This window comes from Cyanistes caeruleus, chromosome 2 (genome assembly GCF_971803275.1).
Source record: "Cyanistes caeruleus chromosome 2, bCyaCae1.hap1.1, whole genome shotgun sequence".
In the NCBI taxonomy this organism is placed as follows: Eukaryota; Metazoa; Chordata; class Aves; order Passeriformes; family Paridae; genus Cyanistes; species Cyanistes caeruleus.
Window position 1 is genome coordinate 83,176,260 of NC_141702.1, and position 19,243 is coordinate 83,195,502.

Below are 19,243 nucleotides of genomic sequence, written 5' to 3' on the forward strand. Positions count from 1 at the left end.
AGGCAAAAAAGAAAGAGAAAACAGGTCCAAGAACTGATGTGAAACTGCTGTGTGTTTTGAAAGGCCACAGGGCAGAAACCGGAGGTGGAGAATGAGCTGGAAGTGGGATCTTGGATCTTGTGAGTGATGTAGATACAGCAAGCAAAGGTATCTTTAATTGCTGCTTTTAAGTAAGAGCAAGGAGGTGTGCTATGAAGTGTAAAGATAAAGCCATGAAAGAACACATACACAAAGGAAAACAAGGCTCTTCATAAGGACTTGGAATGTGTTAGGGACCTCATCCATGTCACGCTGGTGCGAGACTCAATTTTTTGGGGTTTACCTCCCCCTATTATTTATCATACCCAGATGAAGAGAAGCCCAAATGCCTCCTGGGGCTCCTGCATTCTTGTATCTTCAGTGAAGACTTTCTCTGGTTCCTGGGCAGGAGGCTTTTTCTCCTAGCATGTGACTTCAACGGGACAGGTAGGACAGAGCAGGGTCCTCAACCTATGGGCTGGATGCCAAGGATGGGACACACAAGGGAAGTTTTCTGCAATGTCAGGGCCAAAAACTCCAGATAGAGTACAATGTGATGGTAGGAGCTTCATACACCTACCATATACAACAAAATCTGTTATCCTGTACCAGAGAGGAGAAATTAAATGAACAGAATCTTGACTCTGAGATGCTGCACCTTCTGGTAGCTACCCTTCCTTCTGGTGGCTAGCATCCTCCTCATCCCCTCCCATTTAGAAATGAAAACAACTGTAATCCAAATGGACACCAAAGGTCTGCACACCCCTGTGGTAGGGAAGTGGGTTCCCCCTTCTTGCACATCTCTTTCCAGCATCCCATCAAAGCAGTGAGAAAAGAGGATGCAGCTTCCTGTGGTAATCTGCAAAAATATCTTTGCCAGCATAGGCCAGACAATGTGTGGCAAACCTGTTCACAGACCAGGAAAGCTAGGTTTTCAGTAAACTCAGTGGGAAACGCTGCATGCCCATTCCTTTGGGCTGAGCACAGTCATAGGGAGCTTTTCTGGGCTGGCTGCTTAATTGCTGATTAATCCTGGCTAAATGCTTTCCACTCAATCTGCTCATTTCTAATTAGCATCCAAATCCAAATTAGCCACTGCTCTGCAGTGCCTAACACAGAGGCCTGAATGGTATCTGGAGCTGAAGGAGGGAACAGAGGACAGGGCAGATGCTTGCAGGGTCTGAGACAGGGTAACTGTGTGGGATAGAGGGTCTCTTTCATCCCCAGAACAAAGAGATGGAAGGTAAAAAGAGTCAAAAGACAGCTCCTAAGGGTCCTTTCTCAGCTCTTTTGGCAGAGAGAAGTGAGTTCATGGCTGTACCAGATCCCCAGTGGTCCTCAAAGGAGAGGCTGGAGCCCACAAGCTTGCTGATGTTGCTGGGTGGTGTAATACCCCTGGTTTCTCTCCACTGGACCAAAAACATCTGCATGACTCCAGCTCATGGGTTGCCAGCTGCATTTAAAAGAGACACATTTTCTCTTAGAATGGCATTATCTTACAGGATCCACAATGACTGTCCTTTTGCAATTGCACCTCTGACCCACGTTGAGCACATGGACTTTCAAAGAAAGATGACATCTTTCTCCCAACACAGAATTACCTTAACAGGGGATATCAGGTGGAAAGCAGAGTTGGAAGCTGTAACACAGAGGTCAGCCAGGCAACTGATTGAGAGGGAACAAACCGCGAATGAGGAAGCACAGAAATCAAAGAAAAGGCAGATTAAAGAGAAAGCACAAGCTCAAGTGGAGATCAGAGAAAGTTGTGCAAGACAAGAGGACCTGAGGACAGCATTCCCAACTTAGCACTAAGGCCTGGTTGTGCCAGCCTGGTAGATTACTGTGCCTCATTTGTAAGAAGCCATACACACGGGATGAGTCTGCTCAGAGAAGTTGACTCAAAAGCCTGTAGAGAGCTCTTTTAACATTAAAATAGGGCCTTGAGTGCATTCTCTCTTCTCACTCAAAAATGCAGCTCCTTCCAGAAGGCAACATTTCTAGCAGAGCACATAAAACAGAGAAGAGTCCCATGCATCACAGATCAGGCAATGCTGTTGCTTAATCAGCAGTATGATCCATCTTATGTGCAACACCAATTGCTGTGCAGAAGTTTGAACCTCACCTCTTGCTTAGCTTGGGAGCTCAAGACACTTTGCAACAACTAATGAACAAGGTTTCTTAATTTCTCTGTAGCATAGCAATGCCTCTTTCTATATATCTTCTGCATGTGGGGAAATAGATGAGGAAAGTATAGAGAGACACAGTTCTTCTGTCAAACTTCTGTTTCCAGCAGGCAGTGCCTAAGCTGGAAACAGAACCCAAGTGCTCCAACTCCTGGTCCTTTGGTACAAAACAAGCCACAGGAAAACAAAGCTCTTTGGTTTCTCTGAGCTACAAGTGGAGGTGCCATGAATAACTAGGAAGTGTTCAGTGTGGTTTGGGACACTGCTAGTATGTCACCTCTGGATGGTTATCAACAAACCTCACCAGGACAAACCTGGCAGATTCAGCCAAGAAGAAAACCTTTAAATTACCTGCTGTACCACAGAGGTGATCTGGCTTTTGACCTCGACTGTGTGTTGTAAACCTTCTTAAAGACTTTTGCCATTTGCCAGGGACCCTGGCTCATCAACAAGGTGTAAAGGAAGCTTCCTGTTTAAAATTTAATATGTGTATTTAAATACTGAACAGAGAAATTGTTCTCTGGATTGTTACAGACAAGGTGGAAGTGGCAGAGGAGCCAGCTCTTCAGAAGCTGGATTTAATGCTGTCTTCACTAAACACACTTCCTTGGCAGGCTTTGCAGTGGTGGCAGCTCAGAGTGCAGAGATGTTTGCTCTCAGTTACAGACACCTCCATGCATTCCCAGGGGAGAGACTCTACTGTGGCTATTAGGATTTCTTGTTGCTTTGCCTTCTTGAGAAACATAATGGAGGTTTTCCTTTCAAGTCCTTAGGTGAAATCCTTCCCTGCTTCTGAAATTCTGTCTGCCAGATGAATGTAAAAAATAATAATCCTATTCTAGCTGCAGACTATGGGTGAATAGCAGATAGAGTACACTTGAATAAAACTGCCTTCATCATTTAGCTGTGGTGTGACAGCTGACACTGTCTTGGAGCATAAAAGGATCATGCTCCAAGCCCCAGTTCTGTTGTAGACCTGCTGTGTGACCCACAGGCTATCATATTTTGGACATCAGTTTCCCCATCTAGAAAATTAAGACAATGAGAACTGTATTGAGACCTCAAAATACATCATGATCTAAGAAAGAATATTTAGCAGTCTCTCCCATTGCAATTTTCTACGGATTTTATAACCAGTAATGGAAGAAAGCTTTGCAATGCTGTAACTGGTTAAGTCATCCTATTTGTCATCAGGATACAAGGAACTGTCACCTTTTTTAACCTTTGCATTACAAAACATTCTTGAAGAACAGGCATAAACTCGAGTAATCCAACTCTAAACACAGGCTGATATCTCTTTCTGACATGTTCTTATCTGAACAAACTTGGGTTCCTCTGAGCATTATCAGAGACCAGACACACCAGTAATATATGGTAAGCAACAATCGAGGCTAATCTACAACAACCACCATCTGCCACGGATCACCACTCACTCTGTTTGTCCATGGTCCCAAAATTAGCACCACACACAGCCAGACTGCAGGTATGTGAGAAACAGTGTTGCTGCCCTGAAAGGGCAAGACACAGTCGGCCAACCAAAAAATAAGTGAGCTATCCCATATACATCTTAATGACCTCATCACCAAGGTTACAAGGTTACATCTGATAAAATAAGGGAAAACAAAATACCCGCAGATGAGGAGCTGGAATGGCTTGTGGGGCAGCACTCCAGAGTTTAGTTTAGAAAGCAAAAGTTATATCCAAATAAAATTGCAGAGTAGGTAAGGACAGAGCAGATTCCCCAGCACTGGAATTTGGTCATGACATTAGAACAATCAGTTATTCTAAGAGAACTCTAAGGTAAAATCTTAAAATTAAGATAATTCTTAGGCATTTTTTAAAATACAAATTCTGTTTTTTAGAACCAGATGAACTGATTTTTAGGAGTCAGTCTTATTGGTAACCTCTAAACATGTTTTAAACCTCCCAATGTTCACTTCTTCTGCTCCTCCTTTGCTTTTCCTTTACAACCCAATACCTGGTTCTGTAACCGTGCCACACGCATGCTTGCCCCAATGTTATTAGCATCTTATTAGGCTGAGAGAGAAAATGCATGAAGAAGTAATTGTATTAAGTGACTCTGAGAGTTTGTAAATTAATCACCATTGTGCACGCCCTTGGATCAGGCTGCCAGAGGCATTAATCATCTAATCTTTGCCTTTCACTCCAGGGCTTTCAATGTTTGCTTCCAGAATTTGGCTCAGCAGTCTAGTGTGAACTTTTCCCTGGGGCTGTGGTGGCAGGAGAAGTATGAAAAGAAGTGGTAGCAGGAGCGATTTCTATGTTTTTGGGATGAGTGTTGGGGAACTCAGCTGTGGTCCAAAGAAAGAGCTAAAAGCCTTTGGGTTCATATTTCACTGTCAGCAGGTCTGAAAGGAAAAGGCATATATGAAAGCAAGTGTGGTAGGTCCGATTTTAGGCAGTCAGTCTCAAGGTGTGAATTCATGGTCAAGGCCCTCACAACTGTCCCAGAGGTCCCAATATCCACCAGAGGCTGGGCAGTTTATATCAAGGGGAAATCATAAATATATTGCATGAAATATGAATCATATTAATGAATAATATGAAATCATAATTACTGCACGAAAAACATGAGTAGTTGAGTTATATTCCACCATAGGCAAATTTCCTGCAGTTGTTCTGGACTGAATCAAACTGCCAAAGCTACACCAGGCAGGCAATCTGAAGTCGCAGTTTACAAAGACCCCAAGAGATTGACACAATTAGGACTGAAGTTGCTCTGAGTTTACCAGTGATTTATGCAATGTAAAAGCAAGTGGCAAAAGGCCAGATTTTGTCATTTATACCTGTAGGCTTGCCTTCTCCAGCAAGTACTGAGAGACACATTCTAGAGTAGCTTCCTGGCAATATGCTCTGTGTTTCCCAGTGAGTGTTCTATGGAGAATATTTAAAGTAGATCAGAAAGTGAGGAAAAGAAAGCAAATGGAATCACAAATTACAGCCACAAAATCCCTCTGACTCTGTAAGAAGCTCCTACTCTCAGGCAGAGTATGGTTCATCAAACCATCCTCAAGGCTGTGAACGTGCAAGAATTAATACCTTATGGCTGCCTGATTCTGCCATCACCTAATCCTGGCTTCTCCTCCCCACTGCTATTCTGCAGTGCAGCAGTAGAACATACCTACACATAGAGTACTACATAAAAACATTGAATGCTGACTCAGCAGCTGGAAACAGGGAGAAACAGGCACATGCTCTCCATGGAGCACTAGTAAGTAGTCTGCCCATCTCTGCCCAAGACCTTTGCCTGGGCTTACATCCTACAGTCAAAGTGAAGGGACCTTGTTGCATGCCTGGAGATCATTCCCCCACTACTTACAGCAAGCTAGAATACCTCTTTTATGCTTAATGAGCACTATCATGTCGGTGTTAAAGAACATCTTTCTTAGACATTGTGTATTCTGCTCTCAAAATCCATGGGAACTCTGGATGCTCAAAACACACAGGCCTGCATCTTGCCAATAATAACCAGGTTAATAAGCAAATCTACAGTGATGATACTGAAGGGGAATAAGAAAGAGACTGTGCTCAGAGTTTGCAAGAAAAGACAGATCTGAGCTGGAGACTGTTCCATACAAGCCTGCAGAGATACCAAGCAGTATCATTCCTAGTCAGAAGAGGATGTGGAATATTCCTAAACCCAGATATTTTGGGGAACACTTAGTAACCTGCTTACTGAAAGTAGATTGTTCATGCACGTTCATGCATGTTCATGCATGTTCATGGGCCGTGGAGGTGGGTGCTCAAGATCACAGTCTGCCCCATCACAAAGATATCAGGTGTGAGGGAGAGGCATATCTTTGGCATAAATCTCCTGGCAATAACTCAGGGTACAACAAATGGCAATATTTACTGGAAGCTTTAGTGTACATAATTTTATCCTCTTTTGGGGAAAAAAGATTTGACAAAGTCAGCTGTGTATTTCAGCTGCTTTTCTTGCCTGATCTGCTGGAGCACTCGACTAAAGTACATTACATTCAAAGCATTAATACAAAGGTCTTTGGCTTACCTGTTGGACTGGGATAGTTGATTGCTGGAAAAAGAAATAGAAAAACAAGTCAAAACAAAAGCACAAATCATAATCAAAGTCTGAAAATAAAACAAACATATCAAGAAAGGTCACAAATGCATAAGTCTCCTGGCAGCATCGCTACGAGAAAGCAGTGCTTAGTGCCTGTTTTGGTAATGGAAAAAGATTCTGACACTCTGATCCAAGCAACGAGAGACCTTAAGAAAACCCCACCTAGGGGGTGATCCTGGGATCATAGGGAAACCCTTCTGGCAACCCAAGTAGTTTCCTTCTGGAGCACACAGTGGGATAGCACCCACTTAGATACCAAAGCTAGGTATCTAAGAGGGATATTCAAGCAGTTTGATGCACTGTGGAAGACTGACATGACAGGTATGCTGGGGACACCTGACATGCCACGGGAAAAGAGGGCTGTGTGAAATCAAACAAACACTACAGGAGAAGGATCTGTACTTTCTGCTGAAATAGAGGGTCCAAACCCCTGTTGAAGAGTAAAGGAATCACAGAGTTGTGGGAATGGAGAGAGGTGTGAGCTGTTGGGATGATGGGGAGAGAAGTATGGTCAATGTATACCAATGAGATAACCTGGGATTCAAGGTTGGACAGAGCTACAGCTTTATGAACAACTAGTTAGGAAAGGAATAATGCATTCAGCTCTGGAAATAACTGAAGTCTCCCAAAATCCTCTTACTTTTAGGGGTGTGTGGCTAATACACAGCATCCAGTGTATATCTTGTATAAAAAGCCACTGTACCATGGGGAGTTGCAGCATGGCCTGATCCCTTTTGGGGATCTCTTGTCCATAGACTGCAGAGTGCGAGTCAGGGCTGCTGAGTGAAGGATGAGTGGAGGCTGATCTTCAGAGGTCTCTAGTGCTCTGCAATGATAGCAGCATCCAAAACACAGTCAAATGCGATAATGCTATGCCATCAGAACTTCTCAGAGCACAGAGACCCACCCAAGGGTCATGGAAGACCACCTCTCTGCATGCCCACATCCCCAGGCCTGAAGCTCAGACCTGCTCTTGTAGGCAGGACCAAGAAGGAGACACCTACGTTCCATGTACCGGATGATGCGGGCAGCCATATCTCCAGCCCCAAAGCTGGTGATGGGTGTCAGGCGAACTTCATAGCTCTGAGGCACTTTCAGGTTGGGCAAGATGTGCTCCAGCAACAGGCCTTTCTCAATTTTCTTCACAGGAATGAAGGTTTGGATGGTGTTTCTCTGAGACAGCTGCAGAGAAAAAGAACCCAAAGTGTTGAAAATGGAAATCTGGGCAATCATATCCATCATTTAACACCCTATTTCTCCCCTTTCTATACAGATGTACACGTGGTTGTTCCATGAGATCTTCATACAATATTGTTTTGAAAATTGCCATCCCTGGTATAAAACACTGATCAGGAGCCTGAGCTCTCCTTTAAGGGAAGCCTTCGTGTCCTCCAAGGCAGGGACTGTAGGGACAATTTGAACTACAGGTCCTGAAGCAAGTTTGTGTCAGAAGTAATGGCTTCAGGAGGGAGAAAATTAACCCAACTCACTCATGTTAGTGCACTCAGGTCCTGTGCAAATAGCATGGCATTGCACCACGACACCCTTCAGTTCACAATCACTGCTGCATAATTCATTCATTTGCTGCCCGGGCCATGTGGCACTTCATTTGGTGTCTCACTGGGAGCAGCCTACTACCATATTTCCTCAGAAATCTTCCATAGGGTCCATCCTTGGACTGCCTCCGCAGACTAGAGCAAGGGGTCTAGTTCAAGTTGATGGTTCTCTGGGGTCACTCACAGGCTTCTTCTTCCTCTGATTCCCATTGGAAGGTGCTGAATTATGCTAGCTGAACCATACCAGCTAAACATTGTTCGGTTTGCTAAGGCAGCAGGGAAGTTTCAAGAAAACAATGGGCAAAATATCATTATCAAAATCACCACCACTAAAAATGATGAATTACATGTCAGCGAAACTTCCCTGCCATGGTCATGCTTGCTTGGCTGGGAAAGAATAAGAATGAGGATTGAATTGTGAAGATGCAATTTCCTGCCTGTCGCTGTGCAGTACCTGGATCCTTGTGGCAAGATAAGTTACTGGGGATGCTGGTGCTGGTAAAAAGACCTTTGGCAGGACTTTCCATAGTCCAGTGTTCACTAAGCTTTCCCTTGCCTTACCCCTAGGCTGAAGTTCTCATCGCACAAAGGCAGCTCTCCCGACAGGCAGTCTCAGTGTTCAAATGTTGTAGTTCATTTATTTAATTTTGTTAAGAATTTGTTAAAACTTGTTAGTACGTTCTTGTTTCCCCCTGTTGATTGTAATGGTTTAGCCCCAGTTGTCTGTTATACAAACCCCTCCCACTTTTCCTGAATGTTCCCCGTCAATCACCTTTACTCTGCCCAATCTCCCCATCTATCACTGTAAACCCCACCTCTCCTTCCAGCTCCATCCATGTACATCATCCCTTCCTTGACATGTTATTGGTTCTTATGTTATGTTCCCACCTTCTTTGTATCCCCATTGGTCCCTGATACTGTAACCTCCTCCCCTTACCCCTCCCTCTGTGAGCTCCCATTGGACTCTGGACTGTGCCCACCCCTGAGATAAAACCCAGTGCACAGAGGTGCTCGGGGCTCTCTTCGGTCCTGATTTGTCCCAGCCCAGACCCTTGTGCTCGTCCCTTCTCCCCAGTAAACCTGTTCCTGGGAAGTACAGCCGAGTGAGTCTCCTCCTTCCTTTTGCTACCACCCACGACGCCTGATGTGTCAGAGCCTGGCAGGATTCGGTGCTCTGAAGGTTCTGCAGTGGGATTGCCTTTCCCCTGCAGTTCCCGACTCCTGGCGACTGCCTGTGCCGGAGTGGCAGAGCTAGCCCGGAGCTCCGGTGCGGCCAAGAGCAGCATCAGTTGGCGCCCAGCGTGGGGCCTCTGGCTGGAGACCTCATGGAGGAGTCGGACAGACAGCTACCCATCAGTGGACTTTTGGGCAGCGACTACCCCGGTAGTAGCAGACTAAATTTTGTCTGGTGGCGCTCTCGGGGATTGAGGCAGCAACCCTCCTCGCGCAGAGGATCGCCTCGGGGTGTGGACATCCCTCACAGCACTCTGTCCGGACCTGGTGTGGTGAGTTCCCCAGAGGGAGAAAGTGATAAGGGCTTATTTTGGGTTCCGGACCCTTATCTTTTGTTCTTTTCAGTTTTCCTTTGCTGTCGAGGGGTGGTAGGATTGCTGAGCCGAAGTGTTAAAAACTCGGCGTGAAGTTGTCGGCTCAGCAAAGGGGGATTTATCTCCAAGTTGTGGGAATCCTTGAGGGGGGAGGGAAAAAGTTTTCTAACGGGTTAGTTAAGAGATTAGTTAGATGGCTGTTCTTGCACTTACCCCCATGTGTCCCCAGAAAATATAAGTTCTGTTAATTTTTGTACTATTGTGGGCAGTAAATTGACAGTTTTAACTAATCAAGGGGACAAGACTGCTTTTAAATTGATTCCACTTTTTGTTTTAATCAGGTCCACATTAATTGAAAAACGGGGAGTGCAAGGACAGCCAGGGCAGTTTTCCCCAGTTTCCCTGCCCCCGTGTTCCTCTACCTCTGCCCCTAAGTTGGGGGAGACTTGCGGGGCATCCCGTGCTACACAGGGCACCAGCAATGGCTCTAGTCTCCCTGGCTCCCCACGTCTCCCTCAGCACCCCAGCCCTGGCAGCCCTGGCCAAATTGCCAGAGCCTCTACCCAATCCCCTGCTTCCCCGGTTGTCAGTCCAAAGTTTAATGCTTCCCAGGTTGTTAATCCCCAGTTAAATGAAGTTAAAAACCCCCAGCACATATCCCAGAATCTTTGTTCCCCTGTGTTCCCCCATTCTCCTTGTTCCCGTGTGTTCCCCTGTTCTTCCCCTGACCCACAAAATGGCCCCCAGAGAGCATAAGATGGCGGGGACCACATGGTCGGACCCCTTCCTTGTGCTTCTCCTTCCCACAATCCTTTTCTTCCCCCATCGACCAACCCCTTCTTCCTTAACTCCTCCCCTTCTCCATACCTTGACCCCTCCCACTTCCTCTCAGGAAATTCCTCCTCCTCCAGGGCATGTCATCCCACCACCACACCCCCAAACCCCACCTCTTCCTGCTGTTGCTCCTCCTTTAAGCCCTCCTACTCGGTTGGTCCTCCAAAAGCCCCGCCCCTTCTGGCTTCTGGTTCCCACAGCCCTCCTTCTGGTTCCCACGCTCTGGAAACCGGAAGTGACAGGCTTGGCAGCCAGAACTCAGAACTGGTTGATATTCCCTTCGTTGCACTGGTGAGTTTTCGTGGCAGGGGAGGGAGACACCGTGAATGGCAACCCTTCTCCTTCCAAACCAAGAGGGAATTGTGTAAAGCTGAGAAAGAGTTTGGGAGAAGAAGTGAGTATTTTAAAGGCTTGTTGAAAGCTACCTTCTCTACAAATGAAATGGTCCCCTCCGACTTAAAAGAATTGTTTTCATGCCTCCTCTCCTCAGCTGAGTTTAAGCTGTGGAAACAGGGGTGGAAGAGGGCGTTGGAGACCATGCTTCCTGAGCTATTGCACAATGAAGATACTGCAGTTGACATGAATGAAAACCCCCTCACTTTAGATCACCTGTGTGGCGAAGGGAATTGGGCTAAACCTGAGGAGCAGGCCAGGGGTTTACCTCGGTCTGTTCTTGTTAAAATTGCGGAGGCCACCGAGAAAGCTTTCAATTTAATGCCTGAGGAAGAACCTCAAGCCAGTTTCCTGTCAATTAAACAATTCCCTAATGAACCTTTTGTTAAGTTTGTTGATAGGCTCCAGGCACAGGTGGAGAGACAGAGAAAGCTGAGCTACAGGAGAACATTCTGTTGGAAGCGGTGAAAAATAATGCCAATGAAGTGTGCTGCCGAATCATCCTGTCTGCCTCTCCACCCGCCTCCCCCCTTAGAAATGATAGTAGAAGCATGTGCAAAGAAGGCTCCGATGGTGGGACTCAGCCAGACAGCACCAGCACCAAGGAAGACACCATCTGCGGCTGTGATGCAGCGTACACCACTAAGCCAGCTGCAGTGTTTTCGCTGTGGACAATTGGGACATTTGGCAAGGGAGTGTCCAGCTCCCAGCCCTTGCCATGGGAACACAGGAAACAGCATGGGAAGAAGGGTTCCCCCATCCAATGACATCAGGGGGAATAAAGATCTAATAAATGCAAAAAAAACCTAGGAGCGCAGTGCAAACCTGTCCCGCGCGAAGCAACAAATGGGACAGGTCTCGCTGGGGGGTTGGGGGCACAAAATAACAGGATTTGGCCTATCAACCGGACACGACATTTAACTAATATCAAAGACATTTTCTTCTGGTCCCAGCACTGGAAGGTAGTTCCTGTGGACCCACTGGATGGGACTTTGATGGATTCCGGACTAGCCTGTAAGTACATTGCCATTGGGGACACTAAACACACCCCCCCAGAGATTGAGATCTCTGCGATCACCTTTCCGGGGGGTCCGGAGAACCTCATTGTCTTGGCGCGCTGTACTCACCCACCCTTCTTTTTGGTGAAGGGCCAAATCATTGCCCAAATCATACCTATCCCAGAAGAAATCCCAGTGGATGATCATGCACCAGGCATCTACTGGGCAGAGGTTGTGGGTGAAGACAAACCTATCATTGATTGCAGCATCAAGCAGGGTGCAGAAACATTAAAAATGAAGGGTCTGCTTGACACGGGAGGAGATGTGACGATCATCCCTGAAAGGAGATGGCCGTCACATTGGGAGTTGCAATCTGTGGCTGGCAAGATTCAGGGTATAGGGGGCACACAATTGGCACAAGTATCCAAGAGCGTGGTACAAATTGCGGGGCCAGATGGGCAATTGGCAAATTTACGCCCATTTGTTGCTGACTATCAGGTTCCCCTGTGGGGGAGAGATCTCATGTCCCAATGGGGGGTGAAAATAGAGATCCCAAAAACCCCTCGGGATTTTTAGAGGTGGTCACTGTGGAGCGCCCTTTCCAGAAGTTAGATTGGACAACGGATACAGCGGTCTGGATTGATCAGTGGCCGCTAAGAAAAGACATATTAAAGGCGCTCAACGAACTTGTGGAGGAGCAATTAGCTAAAGGAAACATAGTTGAGACAACCAGTCCTTGGAATTCCCCGGTCTTTGTAATCCATAAGCCGGGGAAAGACAAGTGGCGGCTCCTTCACGACCTTCATGAAATCAACAAAGTCATTGTAGACATGGGACCTCTCCAACCTGGGATGCCTACCCCAACCATGCTCCCACGAAATTGGCAATTGGCAATTATTAATATTAAAGATTGTTTTTTCCAAATTCCCCTGCACCCTGACGATGCCCTATGGTTTGCCTCCTCGGTGCCCACCCTTAACTGAGAAGCCCCAGTGAGGAGGTTCCACTGGTGAGTGTTGCCACTGGGCATGAAAAACTCGCCCACCATTTGCCAGTGGTATGTTTCCTCATTGCTGTCTCCTGGCTGCACCAAAGTGGGGGAGGCCATCATCCACCATTACATGGCTGATGTCCTGGTGTGTGCCCCCCATGACAATCTACTGCGACGTGCGCTTGACCTGGTGGTTGAAGTTCTAACCTCCGCAGGATTTCAACTCCAGGAAGAAAAGGTTCAAAGGATGCCACCCTGGAGATATCTGGGCCTACAGATTGCTGAGAGGACCACTGTTCCTCAAAAATTGGCTATTAACAGTGATCCAAAAAACCTGGCAGATCTCCACTCCCTGTGTGGGACTTTAAACTGGGTGAGGCCTTGGCTGGACCTCACTACTGAAGACCTAGCCCCCCTCTTCATATTATTGAACGGGGAGAAGGAGCTGAGTTCTCCCAGATCTCTGACTCCAGAGGCATGGAAAGCCCTGGAAAAGGTACAGGATGCACTAGTGGAGAGGCAGGCATATAGGTACGAGCTGAACCTGCCATTTGAATTTATTGTCTTGGGAAATCTGCCACACCTGTTCGGGCTTTTCTATCAATGGGACCAGGACTCAAGGGACCCACTTTTGATCATAGAGTGGGTTTTCCTAAGTCATCAGAGGTCCAAAAGTATCACGAGGCCTCAGGAGTTGATGGCTCAGCTTATCAGGAAAGCTAGGGCAAGGCTTTGGGAAATGTCTGGGTGTGACTTTACATGCATATGGGTACCGGTCAGTCTGTCTCGGGACAGAGCGTCCCCAGATAAACTGACCAAGGAAATGTTCAACCAATTGCTGCAGAAAAATTGCTTTGGATAGCTACAGTGGACAGGTTTCAGTCCACGCCCCTGCTCATAAATTGTTTAACTCAAAGTTCAATGTAATTCCTAAAGAGATCAGGAGCAGAAAACCTCTCAAGGCAGTGACAGTTTTCACTGATGTATCCGGAGCATCCCACAAGTCAGTGATGACTTGGATGGATTCTCAGACTCAGCAGTGGGAAACGGATGTTAAGTATGTGGAGAGATCTCCACAAGTTGCTGAGTTGGCTGCTGTTGTCAGGGCCTTTGAGAGGTTCCCCGAACCATTTAATTTGGTGACTGATTCGGCCTATGTAGCAGGGGTAGTAGTAAGAGCAGAAAATGCAGCATTGAAGGAAGTCTCAAATCCTCAGCGTTTTGAGCTGCTTTTGAAACTAATATATACTGTTTCTCACTGGAAGCAGCCTTTCTTTGTCATGCATGTAAGATCACACACAGAGCTCCCTGGCCCAGTAGCCGAGGGGAATGAAAGAGCAGATTCCCTCGCTGCCCATGTTGAGATGGCCCAACTTCCTGATGTGTTCCAACAGGCTAAACTGAGTCACCAGATGTTCCATCAGAATGTGCCTGGTTTGGTCTGTCAGTTCCATCTAAGGTGAGATCAAACCAGAGCCATTGTGGCCACATGCCCACAATGTCAATCAGCAGCAATGCCATCCCTGGGCTCGGGGGTTAACCCCCGAGGTCTGGGGAGCTGTGAAGTGTGGCAAATGGATGTCACCCACATCCCAGAGTTTGGTAGGTTCAAATATGTGCACCTCTCCATTGATACCTTTTCTGGTGCAGTCTATGCCTCTGCCCATTCGGGAGAGAAAGCTGAGCATGTCTGCAAACACCTCATGCAGGCTTTCTCTGTGCTGGGGGTTCCCAGGGAAATCAGATAACGGTCCAGCATACGTCTCCAGGAAGCTGGAGGATTTCCTGCAGGAGTGGGGAGTGGAACATAAAAGAGGCATCCCCCATTCCCCCACAGGTCAAGCTATTGTTGAGCGAGCCCATCAATCACTCAAAATGGTCCTGGCCCATCAAAGAGAGAGCATGAAAGGCTGCACGCTTCAAGATCGGCTGTGCAAAGCCTTGTTTACCATCAACCTTTTAAACTGCTCTTTTGACAACCCAAACCCTCCAGTGGTACGCCACTTTCAGTCCACCAACTACAAACTACAAGAACACCTGCCACTGCTGATACGGGATCTAGAGTCCCAAAAGATCTTGGGACCCTTTAAGTTAGTGACCTAGGGGCGGGGTTATGCTTGTGTCTCCTCACCCCAGGGACTGAGGTGGATCCCATAAAGATGGGTGAAACCTTATGTCCCAAAACACCCCAACAGGCTGCCAGAAAAAAAGTAAAAAAATTGATGTCGCGTTCCGGGAGGCTGCCACCAGACACCAACTAGGAGGAGGAGGAAACCCCGAGTCCCCTTTTTACCTCGATTTCCCTTTCCTGAATAATCCTCCTCCCTCCTCCTCATCTCCTCCTCCGCCAACCTGTGAAGGTTGGTTTTTAGAAGAAACTGTGCCCTCTGCTCCCTCAGACCCTACACTCTGCTCCTCCTCTTTCTAAAAAAGAAAGGGGGAGATGTTGTAGTTCGTTTATTTAATTTTGTTAAATATATTAAATTTTGTCAAATAAAGAATTTGTTAAAACTTATTAGTATGTTCTTGTTTCCCCCTGTTGATTGTAATGGTTTAGCCCCAGTTGTGTGTTATACAAACCCCTCCCACTTTTCCTGAATGTTCCCCGTCAATCACCTTTACTCTGCCCAATCTCCCCATCCATCACTGTAAACCCCACCTCTCCTTCCAGCTCCATCCATGTACATCATCCCTTCCTTGACATGTTTTTGGTTCTTATGTTATGTTCCCGCCTTCTTTGTCCCATTGGTCCCTGATACTGTAGCCTCCTCCCCTTACCCCTCCCTCCGTGAGCTCCCATTGGACTCTGGACTGTGCCCACCCCTGAGATAAAACCCAGTGCACAGAGGTGCTCTGGACTCTCTTCAGTCCTGATTTGTCCCAGCCCAGACCCTTGTACTCGTCCCTTCTCCTGAATAAATCTGTTCCTGGGAAGTACAGCCGAGTGAGTCTCCTCCTTCCTTTTGCTACCACCCATGACGCCTGATGTGTCAGAGCCTGGCAGGATTCGGTGCTCTGAAGGTTCTGCAGTGGGATCACCTTTCCCCTGCAGTTCCCGACTCCTGGTGACTGCCCGTGACGGAGTGGCACCATAGAGCTGGCCCGGAGCTCTGGTGCGGCCAAGAGCAGCGTCATTCATCATTAACTCTGAAGTTGCAGGATTACTGGAACTGGGATGCATGGAGGATGGCTTACACCAAATCTGTCTGTATAGACAGTGTGGGGCAAGAGGATGGGGTGGGGGCACAGCAGAAGTGAAGGCCATTATCAAAGCAGGGCAGGGGCAATGTCGATGTGGTGCTTAGTAAAAACAAGTACATGCAATCCCTCCTCTGCCTGTCTCTATCTCTGACACGCGTAACTCTAAGTTTAAACTCAGTAGCAATGGCTGCTGCTGTAGAGGCTTCTGTGCCAAAGCCCCATCCATTTCCAACAGAGCCAGGAACCTACCTCCTTGGTCTGCCCACAGTTTGGACATTGTTCCCAAGCGAAGGGGCAGAGACTGGTCCCTGGGAACCTGTGGTTGCATGTGGGTCTCACAGTGAAAAACAATTTTGCACTGTGTTACAGATTGTACCTGAAGATCAGAGTGTAAGTTGCTTGAGGAACTACTTGCTGCACTCTCCTCCTCTGCTAAGATGGAGCAGAGAGCTGGGAACTCTTCTGATGACTTCCCTCAGCCTGGTGCCACCCTACAAGGCACTGGGAGCAGTCCTAGTGAGCAGGACCAGGGCAGTGGTTCCCAGAGGCACCAGGATGTTTCCAGGATCCGTTCATATCAACAACGCCTTATCTGCATAGGGCAGATGTTATTGATAGGACATTCTGACCCAGTTGGCATTCCTACTGCTCAGCCCTCCCATCTGCCAGCCCACCACACCATCACTCTGGCAAAGCAGCGGCAGAGCTTGCTCCCAGGGGCAGGGACTTCAGCTGGATTCATTAGCATGAGACCCCCAGTTGTCTGGGAGAAGAGGAGCAGTCAGAAGAAGAGAAGCAGAAGGCTGGAGTGGCACAGCTCCTGGCATGGGACCCTCTGGGGAGCAGAATGTGACTGGGTGAGCTGGCAGCAACTGCTCCCCACAGGCTGGGATTTGTTGGGAAGGCAGCCAGCAAATAGGAGGAGGTCAGGAGCCATTTCCCTCGTCTAGACATAACCTTTAGAAGAGAAACAAAATGGAGAGTCAGACAAAAGCTTGAGGGTGAGATTCAGACAGTGCAAATTCCATCTCAGCTGGAATTTGGGTATCTAAAGCCTCTGGGAGCAAGGTCAAATCACATACTCTCCCACATCATCTAATCCAGGACAAACTGAGAAATCAGTCTCCAGTCTGGACTGCAAAGCTCTGGATCCCCTAGTAGAGTCTATCCTCAGGGACTTGTGTAACCAAATAAATAACTGGCTGACACCAAGGTTTGGCTGCAAAACAGAAATAATTAAAGGCATTATGTGCTTCCCGAATATGCTTCCCATGGGTTGCAACCTCCCTGCTTCCCAGAAGAAGCCTAGATCACTAGGTAATGGGAAAGGCTCAGTGTCTATCTCCTTTTGGTGCACAGAGGTCAAGTTTTAAGAGGGTCTTTTCCTTCCACCAAATACTTCGTAGCTATAGCTTCTCCCAGCATATGTCCTGTCTCTATCCAATATGCAACTTGAACTGACACAGAAACTGGCTGCCAACAAGACTGCCCTCTGCACATCTTTACTATGGTCTCTACAGTCCTGGCATCACAACAGAACTGGCCATGGATGTATTTGGAAAGTCTGGCTTCTCTATGAAAAGCAGCATGGGCCCTGAGCCAGATGCAGCTGTCAGTACAGAGAGCCAGGTGCACTGCCAGCACAGTTTAAAGGGCATGAAATTAGTGCAAGGGAGAAAGGGGGCAGCTCCAGCCAGCTGCTTGCTGTGTGCATGTGGAGCAGGTGCTGGCTTGCAGTCACTAGCACAGGTCCAGCAGACAGAAACATAAGGCCAAAGTCTGCCTCCACATCCCCCTCCTTAAACATCCTTTTTGTCCCTGATTGCCAGCAGCAGGTCTGTGCAGAGCTGCATGCATCAGTCCAGCAGGAACCCATTTTTCAATCCACTTCAGTTGCCAGATGTTGCCCTTTCTCCTGCTCTGTGTTTTCTCTTGTCTCATGCTATCCTGGTATCTTCCTCCTTCCACCCTCTTCTCAACATCTCTCCTCTGGATCACGTTGACCCTATGTTCTAGTTTAATATTGCTGCAGTGCAGTTAATAAAGCAGAGGCTGGTGCGGAGGACAGGAAAACGCTGGCCACCTTATTAGAGACACTGAAGTCTCAGTGGAGGGGCTCATGCAATAAGCTCATTTATCACCAGGCTCAGGAAGCTGCCTCAGGGGCCAGAACAAGAGCACTGCACAAAGCAGAGACTTACCTCTGCATTTACCTCCTTCCATTCCCAATAATCCAAGGAAGGGGATGGGGAAGGAAAAAAACCCAACAAATCCACAGTTTCTACCAGCTGGCTGTGAATATCACACAGGCTGCAGAGGTAAGAAAGTTCTTGTAGAATGGGTTCTCTAAAAACACCTTACAAAGGGCAGAGGCAGCCTCATGTGGTTTGTGTGTATTTACATGCAGTACATGTCCCTTTCCCTGTCACTGTAAGCAGTATTAGTGATCAGGGGAGAACTCACTCACATGCACTCAGCCACCAAACCTCTAGGAGCTGCAAACTGCTACTGCACTTTCTCATTCCTCACCATCACATACGCTGTTGGTACATACTGCCTGCCCTCTCCCCATCGTCTCATTTGAGCCAGCTTGTGATGCTTGCAGGGTGCTTGTGCCACTGTAGCCAGCTGAGCTGGCCCACGTACTGGGAACACAGACCTAGAGTCTCAAGAGACAAAAGCAGGATGCCACAGTACCCCTGCCCCTGGTTCCATTCCCACTTGGGGCATTGTCACAGCAGAGGGCCCAAGGTATGACACTGCCACACCTACATTTTCTGTTTATATAGGCTATTAAAGGAAAAAACTAGGATGATGTTTTCAGACTGAATGATGTTCACGCCAGATGTGTACCAGCTAGCAGCCTTAATAAAGCTAAAGGATATTAATAAACACATCTGTCAAGAGTTAGTGTTGTGGTTCTGCTCTACACCACCACAACAACCTACCTGTGCTGAGACCAGTGTGACTTGTGAAGCCATGCATGTGGTCTCACAACCACCTCTATATTAATGCTTGTTTGAGGGAGGAATCAGAAATAAAATCTGTTTCATCACCAAGCCCCAAGATATTTCTAACAAACAACAGCTAGAAAAATGAACATTAAAATCATGTAAATCCCCCAACAAGCTGATCGGAGCAAAGGAACTGTTTTTGCAGGCATCCAGCTTCCCTGTCGCCCTGAGAATCAGGCCCTCGATATTGTTTTTCTACAAGTTCTAGCCACTTTCCCAGGAAAGTAACTATAAACATTAATGTTTATACATTCCATTAAAGATATGCCTTTTGATGGACGTCTCTCATGGCCAGTGCAGTTGGGAAGGTGTTAACCTGACTATCCAATCCCTGGTCGTGGTCCGAAACCTATAAATACTGAAAGAACAAATAAAGTTGGCTCTTTCTTTCACCACACCTTGAACT

The 19,243-nt window shown here is 47.2% G+C and overlaps 1 protein-coding gene across 4 annotated transcripts in view; it reads right to left on the minus strand.

The window, feature by feature from the left end:
* MDGA1 (MAM domain containing glycosylphosphatidylinositol anchor 1) overlaps positions 1-19,243 on the minus strand; it is a 229,423-nt gene that overhangs the window by 90,443 nt on the left and 119,737 nt on the right. For 2 of the 4 annotated variants that reach the window (XR_002863611.2, XM_023924414.2), the window contains exons 11-12: positions 7,308-7,485; positions 6,232-6,255 (exon numbers count right to left, since the gene is read on the minus strand). Coding sequence is in view for 1 of the 4 variants with exons in the window: in XM_023924414.2 (XP_023780182.1) it covers positions 6,232-6,255; positions 7,308-7,485 (202 nt within the window). In the remaining 3 variants the exon portion in view is untranslated. Of the gene's footprint in view, positions 1-6,231; positions 6,256-7,303; positions 7,486-19,243 lie in introns of all 4 variants that reach the window. The other 2 variants (XR_015283587.1, XR_015283586.1) reach the window with 1 other exon arrangement.